Here is an 18847-nt window from a genome sequence, read left to right on the forward strand (position 1 = left end):
CAAGTACGTTTTGCTTTGAAAAAAATAAATTCGAGATCATGTGCTATTGGTTCATAAAGATATATGGTAGACATATGTATGTTTTAATTTTGGTATAATAGTTAAGTTCCTTTTTGGTTATTTTAGAAGAAACTTTGTAGACCTTTTGAATGAAAACCTCACGTTTTCATACCATACTTTTTTTTCTAGACGCTCCTTAATATTGAGGTTTTTGGGGTATGCGTTGTTTTCAATCATACGTTATGTTGCTACAAGATTGAAATCATCACTACAAAAATTTTATGGCCGTCATCATGAACTCGTGGATCGTTACGGTGTATCCATATGCGCCATGAAAACTGATTTGTTCAATGTGTCATAGTTTTCCTTTCCTCGTTTGTCTACCCCGTACTTGACTTTTTATGAGCAACTCGGCGGTTGTTTCTAGAAAAGCAGAGGACGCTTACCCCTACCTGCGCACCTGGTCCATGCTCCCAATTTTTAGTGGAGTCCGAGTTGCTCATTTGCTTTAGTTACTTTGTATGTATGATTTTAGTTACTCTTTGTTCTTTGTTGTTTTTGTCTGTTTTCCATGTCTGGTCTGTCCCTGGATTACATTCTTTTGATTACCGTAGAACCTTTGTTTCCTTAATTACTCTTTCAAACGGTTGTCAGGTAAGGTCAGGTTTTCCTGGCATTAAACATTCGGAATTTCTATTTTCAATATTTACTATATTTCTACATATTTTTTACATTCACATAACGATAATCATATCTATATTCAGATCTGCACTTTTTAGAAAATCATACATTTATCTCGCACTTAAAACAACCAAATCGAACCAAATCAAGAATGGTAACTCTTGGAAAATGTCAATTTCATGTACAATCAATATAAGTTTTGTATTAAAAGAGCAACAACCAAATAGAAAACTAAGACTGGTTATGTGATCAGTAACTGTTCCTGAAATGAAACTGAGTTATGTGGGTTTTTGACATGCATGAATCACCTTCTGTCTGAATTTAATAAAGACTGCTAATTAAGAGAAGTAGAATCGACAATTTTTGAAGCCTTTATATGAAAAAAAATATGATTTTTGTTAAATAATTACAAGAAGTTAAAAAAGTGTAGGAAATAATGACCCATATAATACTATCAACTGGGAAGTGTTGTCTTGACCGCAACCCAGTTAGACGCGCAATTTAAAAAAAAAATCGACATTAATATACCTTTTCGCAACAAATCCAACCTGAAACCCCACAGGAAATTAGTAAATTCCTTATGTGGTGTTCAAGAATATCATCGCTTAAAGAAAGATTCTGCCTATTTAGGAAAACAAATTAACTGGCCGATTTAAAATCGGAAGCCCGGTCATTGGCTTGGGAACACGAAGATCGGTTTTATGATGGTTATTTTGGCATCACTGCTGACCACACACCTTTGAAACTGTATATTTTGGTAATCTTAAGTTTTGAAACTCTTCTGGGGAGTGATTTGATATATACTGATTCATAATGATAATAATAATAACTAGAAAAAAGGTTATAAAAAAAAACCAAGATTCTAGCGGAAATCAAAAGAATGTAATCCCGGGATAAAGATCGCACATGGAAAAAGGTACACAACGAAGGATATAAAATAACCAAAAATGTACAAAGTAACAAAAGTGAATGAACAATTCGGACTATACTAAAAAATGGATGCATGGACCAGGTGCACCGATGGGATAAGTATCCAGTACTTTTCTAGAAACTCCTGCCGTGTTGCTCATGAAAGTAAAACCCAGGGTGGACGAAAGAGGAAAGGAGAAGTAAGAAATGTTGAACCTTTCTCAAGGTGCAGATGGATTTACTGTAACGATTCTGTAGTGATGACTTTAACCTTGTAGCAACATTACCTTGTTCCAGAAGCCAAATTGTAATAAGTCTAGCGCGGTACAAGAAGTCTGCATAGTTACGGCAACTACTCATGAATAAAAATGTTTTTACCTATGATTTCTCTGTTAGAATTGAACAATTATATTTTAGAGAGTTTGTTTCTAGAAACGTATTCCTCCTTAGTAATGCAGTTTTATAGGAATTGTACTTCATGTTCCTGATCGTTTATTGAAGACGCTTGGATGGCCTTGAGCTGATATTTTTTTCACCCAGATAGGGTTGTTGTCTCTCTGACATATTCATCGTATCCGTTCTCGTTTTATTTCGTAAAGTAATATTGGAAATTAATTTTAGCTCACCTGACCGAAGTCCATGTGAGCTATTGCCATCACTTTGCGTCCGTCGTCGTCGTCCGTTAACAATTTTTCAAAAAATCTTCTCTAAAACTACTGAGAGGAATGAAACTTTGCACAGGTGTTCCTTAAGATATCTTACACAAAAGTAATGTTTAGATTTTTGATTCCTCAATAAACATAGCCGCCGTTACTAAAAGTAGAAGACGGGATCAGACTGCAATTTTTCAAATACATCTCCGAAATCGTTAGGTTTAGGCGAATTCTGACATAGGGTAAAAGTGTTCAGCATGATGAGATCTAATTGTGGTCAAATTTTCATTTTAATTTGTTAAGCTATGTAATGGTCCTTATGATAAGTTTTCTTGAGTCAGAATTGTTAGACAACTTCTTGTTAAATTTGTTGCCATTTAAAGACAAAATTTAATAAGGTGAGCGATTCAGGCTCCTGGAAGCCTCTTGTTTGTTTCCACTATTGTACATTGTATGTTGTTAGTCGGACAACAACCGTAACGGTATATTTGGAAAAAACTATCTCATATTGATCTTTACACAAGAAACTATAAAGTATTTTACTAGTTGCTTAATATTGCAAACAGAAAGGACAAGGAAAGGGGGAGGCAACCATCCGAACAGTTTTAAACATTGGGAATATTAAAAACAAACGTCTGATCTAAATAGTATTGAGCAGGTTTTTTTCTTCTGGATTTTGTTATGTCTCGATGTTTAGTCCAAATTATTCATTTCTTTACAAGTCGTTCAGTTAAAAAAATAAATAAAACACTTTTTATAATGATGTTGAGGTTCATTTTTCACAATGAAGATGCCTTTCAAATGATACGAAACTTGGTGTTGCAAACAATGGAAGAAAACGTGCATGAATGTCTTAGTTTATTACTATAATATGTCTTATTTTATAACTATAGTGTAAGTTTACTCGTGAAGTGGTTAGATAACTTTAGGAAGCCGATTCAGTGCAATGTGTTCAATGAAACAAAACTCCTAAACGGTGAAAATGTCAAGGTTTCTTCGTTCACAAGAGTTGAATAACTAAGTTCTCAAGAAATGCCGAAAACAGTAGCCGCAAGAATACCTGGATCGTTTTCTACAATACATAAAACCTTGTTGAGATTCTTAAAGAAATACCTTGAATACCTTGAGGGAAATATCCAGATTGTATCTAACAAAAGTATCACTGATGGTGAATTTTAATAGATGTTTACATTCGCTAACGATAAGGAACTTATAGATTTTGTCTTTAGTCGGTGGGAGGTTATTCCTTCAAAAACGTGTTCAGGATACGGAACTTTGTAATATTTATTTAGACCGGTAATTTTGTCTCTGAATTATAGCCTCTACGTAATACAAAATGATGATTATCAATAATTTCTTTTTTTTTGATATAATTTAGTTAAAACTTTTTATGTTCTCAATATAACTTGCTGACTGGTTGGTTGATTGTTTTGTTTTCTGTCGTTTTGTGGGACAGATGCCATTTTATAGCAAAATCAGTTATCAGCAGCAATATATTAGAATAAGAATATATTATAGAACGGACATACTAATGTCCAGTAAGTCGCTTTGTACAACGTTACATTGAAACTATATGGTTTAATCTAGGAGAGAAAATGCTGAGCATTCCTGCTTATTGGTTTTTGTTTCGTTTAAGTCTTATTTTTCGATTTTTGTTGGTTTCTTTTGATTTCATATTTTGTTCAATTTGCTAAGTTGTATTTGAAATTGGAAGACTCTTTTATGAGACTAAATAAATTGATCTTTTATTACAAAGTAATCCAAGTCTAGTCACTTAATTGTCAGGTCAAACATATCTTAACATCAAGTTATCATCAATCTTCTCAAATGTTGAGATTTAATTAACTTTACAACTTTGTCTCAATTTTATGTATCAGTTTAATCATAAATACAAGTCACCTAAATATACTTATTCACCAGTATGCACTCTTCATTCGATTGATAAATATCTGATCACTCATCAGTACTCATCATAATCTGTTCGGGTCCTTTATTGATAACAAAACGACGGTTTGTTTCCCACTGTTCGATGACCTGTCTCGTGGTATAGTATTGCGTTTAGGTCGGGTGAACGCACAAACAAATTCGTTCAGGGTTTTTCGGAATGGCGCTATTATTACATAGTAAAGAATGAAGTTTACAGAGAAGTTGATTGTCTGTAGAGTGTTAGTAATGTCTGATACAACATTATATGTAAATTTATCCATACTGTTTTCTTTCATGATGTAAAATATAAACTTCATTATTTCCGATGGTGCAACCAAGATGAAAAACAGGATTATAATCGTGATGAGAGTTATATTGATCCTTCGATGAGCAGACAAACAACTTGTGTCATCCCTGCTGTGAAGTAGTCGCAGCTGTTTACTGATATGAAGGGCTCGTATAAGTCGAATGTTGCAGTAAAGCAGAATAATAAGCGGGATAAAATTCCCGAATATAGCCCAGAGTACTTTATAGGCATATACAAAAGTTGTATTGGTATGGAGTTCGGCGTCGTCAATAGTTTTGAAGTCATCTATTTCTAAACAATATTGATTTATTTCGTATCGCCACATGTATGGTATATTGAAAATAAACGACAGAGCGTATGCTATGACAATGGCAGCTGTGGTGCTTCTGATGGTTATAAACTGACGCGATCGAAAAGGGTGACAAATAGCTAGATACCTCATAACAGCGGTTAATACTGTCATCAGGGTACTGCTCATTATAAACGTACTGATAATGGCTGTACTGTAAACTAGATAGTAGAGCATGAACTCAGACTTATGAAACACTTCCGTTTGTCTGTTTCGTAAGATAAAAGCATTTGGGAAGGTAGTCAGACAAAACATCATGTCAGATACAGCCAATGCAACTAGGCAGATTGTAGTACAGTATTCAACCTCATCAAGTACCTTACTTCCCTTTTTCTGTGTAAAAACAATGACGTTCAATATATTTCCAACGAATCCAAACACACAAACCAATGGAACAATAATTCCATACAGTAGTTGTTGTATTTCAGCCAGTTTTTTGAACTCGTATGTCATATTGTAATAGTATAGGGAACCATTGGTAATGTTTGGTAACAGGACAGTGCAGTTCAGAAAATACTCCATGTTTGTAGAAATCAATTATTATGCTATATCTGTGGAATTATATTATTAATAAAACTCGCTTGACCTATGATATCAATTTCTGATGATCTTGTCTATTATTCGAGTTGAATGTTTGTTCTGCTATTCTCTCTTGGCGTCTGATATAAAAAAGTGATTTGTGGGTTCAGACAGTAATGTCATTAGTTTCTCCAAAGTTTACTGCTTCAGCATTCTAAAATTAAATAACCTTGTCTTTACACTTCTCTATCGTAATCTGTAGAAAATACCAGTTGTACACTAATTACGAAATGATTGTCTGATCCCCTGAACTGGAAAGTTACTGGTCGATATCAATGGATTTCTACCACTAAACACGACAAGAAAAGATTCAAATACTATCAAATATGTGAACGAGCAATACCCTTTATATCAAAGTGTGTACTCGTTGGAACACAGTCTTCTTCAGTCTTGTTATAACTCACTTCAGCCAAGTATATGGTAAGAGGTATCGTTTGAACAAATCTCCACACTGGAAAGAGAAAGAAAATAATTCGAAGGTTAACTGTATTTATATTGTATGATTAGTTTTGTTGAGGCTATGTTTTGCTCCAAACTTATATATATATATATATATATATATATATATCTATATATAAGGGTCTGAAAAATTCCCAACGATGTTAGAACTGTCAAATTTGCGAAGCAAATTTTTGGTCGTTCCCTCCGCGGGACTCGAACTCGTATCGCTGTGATATCTATGGCAACACCGCCTGCACTAAGTCCAGTGCCCTAGACCACTCGGCCAGCTAGGCTATATAAAAATATAGCTTTCGCTGGCCGGGTCATTCCTCCTCGTAGGATTAATCTAGGGCTGTAACTTAGTACACGATGTATGGTAGTACGGGACAGTTCATCTAGGTGTTATTATGTAGGATAGAGGATCAAATTAATGATGCATGTCACAACAAATCAATATTATACAACGTCTCAGAATGTGACGACTGCATTCGCTACACTGCTCCATCGGATCAAATTGATACAGGGAAGATAACGTAAACTTATAGAAGGGTCTGAAAAATTCCCAACGATGTTAGAACTGTCAAATTTGCGAAGCAAATTTTGGTCGTTCCCTTCGCGGGACTCGAACTCGTACCGCTGTGACATCTATGGCAACACCGCCTGCACTAAGTCTTATCTTCCCTGTATCAATTTGATCCGATGGAGCAGTGTAGCGAATAGAGTCGTCACATTCTGAGACGTTGTATATATATATATATATATATATATATATATATATATATTCGCTGCTCCATCGGATCAAATTGATACAGGGAAGATAAGACTTAATGCAGGCGGTGTTGCCATAGATATAGTCAAGTGATTGATAATTCAAGGCAGTTATGTTAAATATATATCAGTGCCGATGAAGTTTGCTATTTTTTGGTGAGTTCTACGTCGTTTTGAATGCTTAGCGTATTCTTGGTTATATTTTAAATCGTAAATGTTCAGCCAAGGTTGTTTTATGGGCATTTTCTGTATATCTGCGTTTTATTGTCGGTAAATAAATTCAATGTTTTTGATATAACCGTTTCTACGTACTGTTCTGGAGATGGGAGGGGAAAAAGTTTTTATTATTCAAAGTAACCTTTTCTCATGCAACAAACCCTCGGATGACGATGAGTTTCCTATTGCAATAATGGAAACATTTTCACGAATTCAAATTTGCATTGTTCTCGCTCTTCACGATAGAACAATAGTCGGTAGCAAGAATTGAGGAAATGTCAGGACATCATGTTAGGTAATTGATAATTACCTCTGACATGAACATGCCTATTGACTTGATTTTCCCTTCCTCTTGGAATTGGCGATTATCACTTTGTATTCTTCCGTCATTGCATACCTAAACCATCAACAACAGCATACAAGAGTACATCATTTGCATTTATTGTGGTTTTGATTTTTCTAAAGCTTTTCAAGAAGAAATTGATTACATTCTAAAATCGGTAATTACACCTACGGTATATGAGATTACCATTTCATCATCTTTGACTGTGGAAATTTATTATGGCAGTAATGTTTTATGTGATGCCTTCATTTCTATTTATCCCTTCTCAATAATGACTCCCTTTGCGGCATTGTATTGAACACATTTTCGTTTTCATTTTGAATACTGTTTCCATTTATATCTAAAGAGAAGCAGAAATTCAATGAATTTCGAATGATAACTTGAATCAGCGATTGACAGTTTGCTTGTTAAGTATTTAAGCACTATGTGAATGTATTTAGCCATTTATTTGGCTCAAGACCTCACATGACCGAATTGTAACCACATTCACGTTTTATTAGTGACAAATTACAATATTTTGATATTATTTATTTTTAATTAGATTATGAGAACTACATTATCAGGGTTGTCTCAGAAAGCTTCTACGTATGTACAAAAAGGTGATAAAACGAGAGAATAACCAAATTTGTTTGATAAAGAACCATACCGTATGAATCAGGAAGATATTATAAATTTCCATCTGCACCATGAAAACTGATTTTTTCAACAGGTAATAGTTTTCCTTTCATCTTTTGTCTACCCCAGACTTGACTTTTTATGAGCAACTCGGCAGGTGCTTCTAGAAAAGCAGAGGACGCTTACCCTACCGGTGCACCTGGTCCATGCTCCTAGTTTTTGTTACTTTGTATGTATGATTTTAGTTACTTTATGTTCTTTGTTGTGTATGTCTGTTTTCCATGTCTGATCTTTGTCCCTGGATTACATTCTTTTGATTACCGCTATGACCTTGGTTCCCTTGATTACTCTTCCAACAAACACCAAATAAGACAAAAAGTATGTATAAAAATAAAACGCAAACGAGAGGTCCTAAATGATGCATTATGTACATAATGTACAAGGCGGACATTGTGTGTTAATTTTACAGATAATGACAATAGTACCGGACTGATGAACTTTTTGCGGGGTTTTACTGTTTCACAACGTGTTCAACTTTATTTGTGATTTTTAAAATTTCTTTTACAACCATACTAGTGTACTCAACAAGGGTACATGACTGTGATTCGAATTTTTGGTTATCCAGACCAGAAATAAACCAACAGATGTCATTTGACGTTCAAAGAAGTTAAATTCTTAACTGATGAAAAGTGGTATTTGGCGTCATGCCCTATTCTAATCCGTTTATAGTCCTAAAACGGTAAGGAAACAACAGAATGAATTTAAGGACTCCCTCAAGTCAAACGTGGGTTGTAATTAAATTTCTCTGTTCTATAGAAACAGTATGATGTCGAACAGACCGGTTGATGGAGAAAGAACTTGTCAAAGGCAGGATTTAAACTCGAACAAATAACCGATGAAGTTTGTTCTAACCAAATTTTATAGCGCCTTATAAATAATAAAACTAATTTTAGTATTCTACCTCAAATGATATTAAAGCCATTAGTGGGAAGTGTAGTTTAACTCCATAGATAAGGACACTCCAAAGTGTTTATTTCTAATAGCTGTTGTGATTTTTCTTAATTTTTACACAGATTTCTTACGTTGTAGTAACTGATTGAATTACATGGTCAAGAAATATTAAATTAGACAGAAGTGATATTTCCTTTAAGTTTGTCTGTGTCAATGATGTATAGTTCTTGATTGAATGTGAATACGGTTGTGTAGGTGTTTATGCAGGAAATATATTAGCAAATTAGGAATTTGTCCATTACAGCTCCGTGTGCTGCGACTATAGGTGCGAAAGACGTTTGAAGTTCATAATTATCGATTTACATGTCACTGAGATAGTGTTGGTGGTTATTCTTCAAATAAGTTGTTTGATAAATTGAGTATTTTCCTGTAAACTTCTTAAAGATATTATATTCAAATTTTTTTTATATCTAGAGAAAATTCGTTTTGCAAAATTGGGATGTCTATTACAAAATAAAAAAAGGAACCTGTGAGTAACTATTTAAGTATGAACAGAATGGCAAAAAATCATTACTTCATCATGGTTCAAATGATTTCCTTTTTTATTTCGAAGCATTAAGTCCTACTTTTTATGACCACACCAGTCTTAAAGCCGTATGGCATGCATGTTGTGGCACAAAAATAACAAAAATCCCTAAAGCCACTGTAGCTTATCCGCCTAAAAATACTTATCTACGTGCGTTTTGTTGAACCCTTTTCATGTTGTTTCTGGAATTGTAATCCGGGTTGTAGTATATCGTCTGAAATTCTTTTTCATCTCCCCAAATTGAAGTCAGTACTATGTCAGTACTTCCTATAGTTTAAGTTGAGTTAAAAAAAAACTCCACAAATTTGGCCCTCTGTATTTGTCAGTTCGCACTTCAGATAGTACTACTTCTTTTTATATATAATATTCAAGAACATTGCAATAAGATAGTTGGATACTATTTAATTATATTTGGATGTAGTTCATTTTAGCTCACATGGCCTTCGGCCTTCTTGGTGTCACTTGGCGTCCGTCGTCGTCGTCTGTGATCATTTTTCAAAAATCTTCTCCTCTGAAACTACTGAGAGGAATTATATGAAACTTTGCACAGATGTTCCTTCGGATATCTTGCACAAAAGTTGTGTTTAGATTGTCGATCCGTCAAAAAAACATGGCTGCCAAGGTAAAAGTGTTCAGCATGATGAAATCTATATGTGGGCAAATTTTCATTGTAATCTATTAAGCCATGTTGGAGTTTTTCAACACTTTTTGCTATTTTTTATTTCTTTCAAAAATTTTATTCTCTGACAGTACTTCACCAATTGGAACCAAATTTGGTATGAATGTTCCTTAGGATATCCTGCATAGAACTGGTTTGGGGAGTTTTTATCTGTTTTGATCTGTCGAAAAACATGGTGCCGTTACTAAAAATAGAACATGGGGGTCAGACAGTAGTTTTTCGCATATATCTCCTAAACTGTTAGGTTTAGCCAGATTCTGACATGGGGTAAAAGTTTTCAGCATGATGAGATCTATCTGTGGTCAAATTTTCATTTTGATATGTTAAGTCATGTTGGAGGTATTGCCCTTTTTCGACGTTTTTTTTGCTATTTTGAATAATATTTCAAAAATCTTCTCCTCCGACACCACCTGCCCAATTGGAAGCAAACTTAGTATGAATGTTTCTTGGGGTACCTTACATAGAACTGATGTGAGGATTTTTGATTCAATAAAAGATATGGCCGCCGTTACTAAAAAATAGAACATAGGGGTCAGACAGTAGTTTTTTTCGCATTTATCTCCAAAACCTTTAGGTTTAGCCATCGGGTAAAATTAATTAGCTCGAGGAGATCTATCTATGGTCAAATTTTGGTGAAAATTTGTCGACCCATATTGGAGTTATTGCTCTTTTTGGACGTTTTTTTTGCTGTTTTTAATGTTATTATTTTTAAAAAATCTTCTCCTCAGAAAGTACTTTACAGAATTAAATGAAAGTTGGTATTTTTGTTTTGAAGGACATCCTTAATAAAATGACCGTTTGGATTTTTGATATGGTATTAAGCATGTCAGCTGTTACTAAAAATTGAACATTGGGGTCAGACAACAGATTTTTGCATATATCTCCAAAACGGTTAGGTTTAACCAAAATCTGACATGGGGTAAAATTATTCAGCATTGGTGAAAATTTGTCGACCCATGTTGGAGTTATTTTCCTTTTTGGACGTTTTTTGCTGTTTTTAATGTTATTATTTTAAAAATTATCTCCTCAGAAACTGCTCTACAGAATTCAATGAAAGTTGACATTTTTGTTTTATAGGGTATCCTTAACAAAATGACCGAAATGACAGATTTTTTATCGCTGAATAACATGGCTGTCGTTTCTTAAAATAGAACAATGGGGTCAGTCAGCAGATTTGTGCATACATCTCCAACTCTGTTAGGTTTAGTCAATAGGTTTTAATTGCTGAAATGATCTTTGTTATAAGGCTTACAAATGTGTCCAATGAATCCAATGGAGTTAGAGTTATTGCCCTTAAAAGGCAAAAATTTAACCAGGTGAGCGATTCAGGCTCCTGGGATCCTCTTGTTATTGTCTATTCTTTTAGAATAATAATTCTGTCACTCATTTGTAGCATTTTCTTTCCAGAAAGGATTTACTGTTAAAAAAGTCGCAGTTTTGGAAATTATTGTTGAATGAAAAATGATAGTAATTCTTTGTAATTCTAGTGACATGTTTGTTATGCCATTGGGTTGACTTCATAATATACAATCAGGCGATAATTGTGATGCTTGATAATTAAGAATTATGCACATTTTATGTTAGTCAGTATTCAAATTTTGTCTTAACGTCAGAAACCAAAATTAGTATTTTAGTACTACTTTTGAAAATGCGCATGAGGTCTTGTTAGTTGTAGTCAGCAGCAAAAGATGATGGGTCTTGTAAAACTCGACATTTCTGACTTGCATGTTATTACGTAGTACTTTAGCATTTGATGGTGTGTTATATCGTTTCGTGACCAAAGACCACTGCTGTGGCTTCCAACCATTTGTTTTTTCCTTGATATTGCCATTTGTTATACGGACGTTCCTTTTTGATTATTCCTCAAGACTTTTGCCACGATTTTATAATTTCGCTAACTTTGTTCATATACCTTCTGTTTCCGACTCTTACATCAATTTCCATGTAACACAGACGTTCATACAAGTTGTGCCATAATCTCCACAGTGATCGGCGAAAACCATTAGAAATACTGACAACAGAAAATCAGTCTTTAGTTGGAGTTCATGTAAACCTATGGAATAATTATTTTTATTGAATGAAATGTAAGGCTAGAGTCGGCCGATTTCATTTGATTTGTTCTGAAATTAATGTTATGTTTTTCTGAACTGGACTGTTGGTTTGCTTTTATGGGAATCTGTTTTACTTAAAAGTTAATAAGATGAGAATGTATTTGACTAGAATGGGGATTTAACAGCTTTGGCTACAATGAAACTGTCAAACAAGAAGAAGGGTAATGACTGCGATGACATTTTGTAGCGCTTCCAATTCCTTCCTGTCAATATGTATTCAGAGAGTTTTCGAATTACATATCCAATTCAATTACTTTTCAGCACGACCAGACATGGCATGGAGTTGATACAATATACAATAGCTTGTTAAGATGTTGTTTAGGCGTTCCATCAATTTATGTCAAAAGTAGACGAAACAAGTTAAGACCTTAATCTGAACAGACACCATGTTCCTGGTAGCACGCCGTTGTACTAAGTCGTATGATCTCTTTTATTATAGTTGTTATGTTTTAAATTGAAAAAAAAACTAGTTGGTCTTTGAGTGTGAATTCTTTTTTTCGTTTAATTTAAGAAGATGATATAAAATTACTATTAACACGTTCTGTTTATAGATCATCTGTTGACACTTAAGGACCGTTAAGAAATAAATGTTTTTTGAACGGTGTCTTCTCTAAACAGAATCACGGAATCGGTGTTGTTCAGTGTCCATATGCTTGAATAATTTCTTACATTTAAAGTTATAAAGATCCCCAAAAATCTATTACTTACACGACATACTTCTAATTACGACTTACAAGTAAAAAAGGAAACGTATTTCTGAATTAATGTCCACTATTCACCGACGGAAAGAAAAGGTCTTCAGATAAAAGATTAACTTCCTGTCTCGAGGGAAATTGCTCATTAATGGTAAATTACCATTTTACATAGAAAGCTTTTTCTCTCCGTTTTTTTGCGACATGTTTTGTTTGAATAGCAGTACTTTGGAAAAAAAATTATGTTTGACATGCTCCAATCCACACCAACCCGATGTGAATTCGTCCGGTGACCAGAATGGTTAGACATTTTGAGGGTTGTAAAGAAAATCTTGATTTAATGATAGAAAATGTAAATATGACAAGTAGTTGTGAAGTAACCCATCTAGACTAAGGTAGTAAACATTGATCCTTTCTCTGAGAAAATATTTTAAAAGATAGTAATGAACAGTTGAAAGTGGGACTTTTAAGCCTATTTCAAAATGTCGAATGACGTTCGAGAGATAAATGCGTGTTATGTAAGACCTTTTTATGGCTCTCTTAAGGTGAAAAAAAAAGAAGTGAATTAATGTCCATTATTAGGAAGGTGAAAAAGTGACGGATAATAATGCATCCGTTTTAGACCTTTGGGAAAAATAGCAGTAATGTCAAAAGATTATTTTATGTGTCTATTTAGTATTTTATTGCAGTCACGCACATTTTACTTCGTTAGCAATGACAGATTTAAGTATACACGGTCTAAAGAGTTTGATTTCTTTTCACTGCAGACTGAATCTCTTAGTCTGGTTTGCAATGTTGAGGTATTCTTCGTACCTCAAATGTTCATGAATATAGATATTGTTACATAAAACGACAATCTAGGATGTTTCAAAAGGGTCATTCCTTTGTCAGAAAAGTGTTAAAATGCCATGTACGGAATAGAAGCACAGTATGTAACAACTAATGCTATCAATTATTTTACGTTTCACGTGTTATGATTTGTAATTCTGAATTTTGTTACAAATATTATTCTACAAAAAGATCATCTTGATTAAAGTAAAACAGATTCAGGAAATTGTCTTATATGTCAGACCTCGCTAGTTACAGGTTAAACCTATGTAAGACCTTGCTCGATACAAGTTTTACATATGTAGACCTTGCTTGGTACAAGTATTACAAAGTATACACTTTTGTTCCCGATATCAGACTTTGCTTGATATAAATTTTTCAAAGTATTAGCTAATTCGATAATATACGGTTCACGGAAATATATTTAAATAAGATTGAGATGTTTAGGAAATATTTGGATTATAGAATCCATATAAAGTAATATTTAAAAAACCTGAAAGTGCGTCCTAAAATGCCAGTTAGACAAATTAAAGTAACAAAATATTTAATGAATTTAATTTTTTGTGATTAAAAAAATATACAAAGATATTTATTAAATCAAATTCGAAAATAATCGTACGTATTAAATACTTAATGAAAAAGTGTAGTAAGACGGTGTATAGATCATAATATTTAACTGCCATTTATAGCTAATGCACCAATTTGAATATTTTCATTTAATTACATCATAATTTGTATTTGAATACATTATTATTCTTGGATCATGACTTTTGAAAGTGTGTAGTATTGTTTTTTTCATTTTTCTTATACCAGCATGATAACAATTAAGCCTCCTCCATTCTCCCTTTTTCGTCAAAATAAATGATGTGTATTTGACTAAATGCATTAATTGGCAATATGTTGCACAATGTCATAATGATGTTATATAATTAAAGAAACTCAAAAAAAAAGGCAGAGACATGAAATGTTTTGTAGTATTAGATAAAGTAGTAATGAAGGAGACATAAATTGAAATTCGTTTCTGTATTAAGAACACATATTCTCGATAATTGATCCTTGTAATTTAATGCATCCATTACTTCATGTAAGCAAATTGTGCACGGTGATACCAAATTAATACCCTTTAGTTTTGTGATATAATTGCCTAGAGAGTCATGACGTATATTCTGGTTTGGTGAAGATACTTGTGATTCGCCAAGTCATTGTGTTCCCGACATCATTAGAGCATATTGACTTGGGCTGATTATTTTTTATACTTTGCGCTAAGATATGTTGCAGTTATAAAATCTATTGTCGCTGTTAACCCAATTAACCTGATTGTTTCGTATGGTTTCACCACATTCTTAAAATGTTCATCAGTTATTGAAAAGGTTACCTTACAAGGGTAATTTGTTAAGCTTTCCATTGCATGATAAGGTCACGCATGCTTGTCCAAACATAATGAAAGCACTCTGGTAGAAATTGTATTAGATTCTATGCCATAAAACTAATAAGAATAGATTAGAGACACCATATTGTCTTTTGTCACATTTCATCAAGATTTATTGCTTTTCCGACACAGTAGGTATAGTTTCGCTTTTTACCCTTTGACCGTAAGGGCGCTCTTCTATGGAAACACAAATAATCTGATCGCAATTATGTTCCCTGATTGGCCAAATACAGCTGACTTATTGGCGTTCGAAAAAAACTGTATCGAAAATTTGAAATTGCATTCGAACGTGTCTTGAACTACCGGGGTGAACGCGTCTGAGACCACTTGGATGAACTCTCGTGTTTGAGTAATTTTTTTCAAAACTATTTTTTAATAGAGACATTATAATTTAAGTACAATCAATTCTAAAATGTGTCTGACGTTAACACACACACACACACAAACAAACAAAAAAAAACAGTGAATATGTGGCATTAACAGTATATATATTTGCAATTCTAAAAAGAAAATATTCAAAATGATTTTCTTTAAACGATTTCATCATTAGTAAATGACCACTATTTTTCATAAATGATACTGTGATAAATTTGGCAAGTGTGTTGTCATATAGATAAAGATATTGCAGTTTCCTAAACAATAAGGTAATGAGGGCTGCTAGATTTCTTGACCATCTCCTCCGATGTTTGGGTTTTTGTTATAGTTGGCAGTTTGTTTGTTACTCTAATAACATGGATGTGCAGGGCCAATGTATTTTATTTTTTTTCATAATATTGCCTTAATCAGTGATTTTAACATTTTCAATATTCCATTTGGGCCAAATTCGGCTGTCGCATACAGTTTTTTAACAACTGTGGTACAGTTTTGAAATTTCGTAGATGTTTGTACATGCTAAGAAGTTGTACAGGACCATTGGATTTTGATTCCCAAAACGAGTGATTGCTGAACTTATCAAATTATATATTTCTTAGGTTTACATCACGCTTGCAGATATTCCGTCATTTCTAATCTATGTCCTTTATTTGAATTAGGACATTGTACAGTATTACCATATATACATAGCGGTTATTTATCGAATGATTTCTGTAATTCATATCGATAATTCACAATGAAGTGCAGTTTATTCGGTGGTTTCACTCTTGAATTTTATTCCACTAAAACGTAATAACACGAATATTAATCTGGCAATCACAAAACTTAAATTAATTTCGAAAAATGGAATAATATGTGTAGAAATGGTACATGATTACACCGTTTTTGTTTCTTGAAATTGTAAATCGCATGCTTCAATGCCGATTGCGGGAGCATCTTTTTCTTATTCTTTAAATAACAATCCTCTCCTCTAAAACCACTTGTAGATTGTTACTTCATTTGTTTATTATAATTTGTAAGGGTACCCTCTTTGAAAAGTATGTCAGTTATGCTGATTAAACGTAACACATAAACACCACTGTTTTTACAGCACAGGGAAAAGTTTAAGTATTCAATATAAACATATTGTATAACACATAAGAGAAAATTAGTAAGATAACTTGACTTCATTTAATCTCACTTCAGTTTGGAGAGCTCTATTACGTCTCCATTGGTTTTAAAGTTAATTGCACTAAATATTTGTTTTACAACTTACCTTGTTTTGTCATTTAAAGTTTATCCTATATACAACGGTGCGTCGTCGACCACTGAGTCTTTTAAGACAGCTGTATCATTGATCGTACTTCATGTTTTGAAGTGGGATGCTCATTAACAGTATCCAATCACAACTAAGAGAAGCTAAGTACCAGATTTTAAAAAAAAAACTGAATTAGTGATTTAAGAATGGAAAAAAAATCAGTCACTTATTATTATTTTTGTTGAAATAAAAGTCAAACTAATTGTTGTTTTGATTTGCTTTTAAAACGATAATGTGTAAATACTATATATACTGAAGGAGAACTTAATTTTATTTAAAAATCGAATGTTTTGTCGACAATAATTTACTATTTTTTCAAGCTGAATTTAAATATTTTACAATTCCTTGAACTGACTGTCGTATTAAAACCATCAAGATGGTAAATTTGAGAAGTTGAATTCCCTTTACTTAGTATCGGCGGTTAAATTGCACCGCATTTTTATTGAGTATCGGGGATTATATTACACACCTTTTTACTAAATATCGTTGGATATATTACACACCTTTTTACCGGGTATCGGGAAAAATTGAACACCATGTAACTGATTCGGGGTATAAATTTACAGAGTATCGTGGGATGAATTAGACCTTTTTTTTTGCTGGGTATCGGGGATAAATTACACACCTATTAACTGAGTATCTGGAGATAAATTACATACCTGTTTACAGGGTATGAGAGATAATTACACACCTTTTAACTAGGTATCGGGGTATAAATTACAGTCCTTTTAAATTGAGTATCGAGGGATAAATCCACATCTTTTACACTGAGTATTGGGGGATTTCTTACACAGCTCCCATAGTGGAGTCTGATTTGCTCATTTACTTTTGTTAGATTGTATCTATCATTTTAGTTACTTTATGTTTTTGTTGTGTTTGTCAGTTTTCCATGTCTGAACTTTGTCCCTGGATTATATTCTTTCGATTTCCGCTAGAATTTTGGTTCCCTTGATTACTCTTTGGATTAGTGTCAAGGGTTAAATTATACAACTCTTTACTATGTACCGGGGAATGAATTTTAATTGGTTATCAGTAGTAAATTACACTTGTTTTAAATTGAGTATCAGGGATTAGATTACTCATTACCTTTATAATGAGGATTAAGTTGCACACTGTTTACTGAGCACGTGGAAATAAATGATACACATTTAAATTAAGGATCAGGGGATAAATTACACTCCGTATAAACTGAGTATCGGGGGTTAAGTTGCGCGTTATTTTACTGAGTATTTAGGATTAAATTACAAACCTTTTACCTGGGTATTGAGGATAAATTACACATCTGTTTACTGAGTATGGGGATAGATTTCACACCTTTTGATTAAGAATCGGGGGCAAATATCACCTTCCATACGAGGATCGGGGGATAAATAACATATAGTTTTATTGAGTATTGAGAGATAAATGACACACTTTTTGAGATGAGTATCGGTGATAAATTACACGATGTTTTTCTGAGTATTGGGGGGCAAAATTACACACCTTTTTACTATGTTTTGGGGGAAAATTACACATTTTTTTTGATTGAGTAACGTTTTTTTTTTTAAATAAAAAAATGTTATGTTTAATGATGTTTTTCGGAAACCAGATATAACGCCTATCTACGTTTTACAATTTATATTTTAATCGTTGTCATCAATTCAGAAACAATTAATAGAAGCTGCTTCATTAAATGATTTTTCATAGAAAATGTCGGTTTTGTTAGAATAAAGTGCTAAATGAAAAAAAATATGTGTTAGCTGCTATAGAAATAATCAGAAAAAAGTTAACTAATAATTGATTTTTTTAAAATTAAAAAAGGCTTTTTAGGTGGATATCTAGATATATTTGAAGGTAATATCTATTTGAAAGGGTGATTGTAGTTTTAGGAATTCACTTGGTACGATTAAACAGAAATTTGTTTTTTGGACGAAACTTGGTTAAAGCTCTACAAGTTCATATATCTTCATATCACGAAAACAATTGGAGATAGAAATGTGTCTTTTTGGTTTATATTCTTGTTGCCTTCAGTATATTTTAAACCTTTTGATTTTTGCAGTACATTTTGTACACTGCCTTATCTAACTTATTTATACACGGAAACTTTCATTTTAACTATTATCTTAATGCCCTATG

The 18847-nt window shown here is 33.1% G+C and overlaps 2 protein-coding genes across 6 annotated transcripts in view; one reads left to right on the top strand and one right to left on the bottom strand.

Moving 5' to 3' along the window:
- The window catches only part of LOC148615764 (CD109 antigen-like), a 227013-nt gene that overhangs the window by 79016 nt on the left and 129150 nt on the right, over positions 1-18847 (top strand). The window lies entirely within an intron of this gene.
- On the bottom strand, positions 3968-5605 carry LOC148615765 (sex peptide receptor-like). The gene has a single exon (XM_088582340.1). The coding sequence runs from the start codon at positions 5345-5347 to the stop codon at positions 4214-4216; it is 1134 nt and encodes a 377-aa protein (XP_088438466.1). The 5' UTR covers positions 5348-5605; the 3' UTR covers positions 3968-4213.

This window comes from Perna viridis, chromosome 5 (assembly GCF_037379345.1).
Source record: "Perna viridis isolate PV_CMFRI_1.1 ecotype Kerala chromosome 5, ASM3737934v1, whole genome shotgun sequence".
Classification (NCBI taxonomy): Eukaryota; Metazoa; Mollusca; class Bivalvia; order Mytilida; family Mytilidae; genus Perna; species Perna viridis.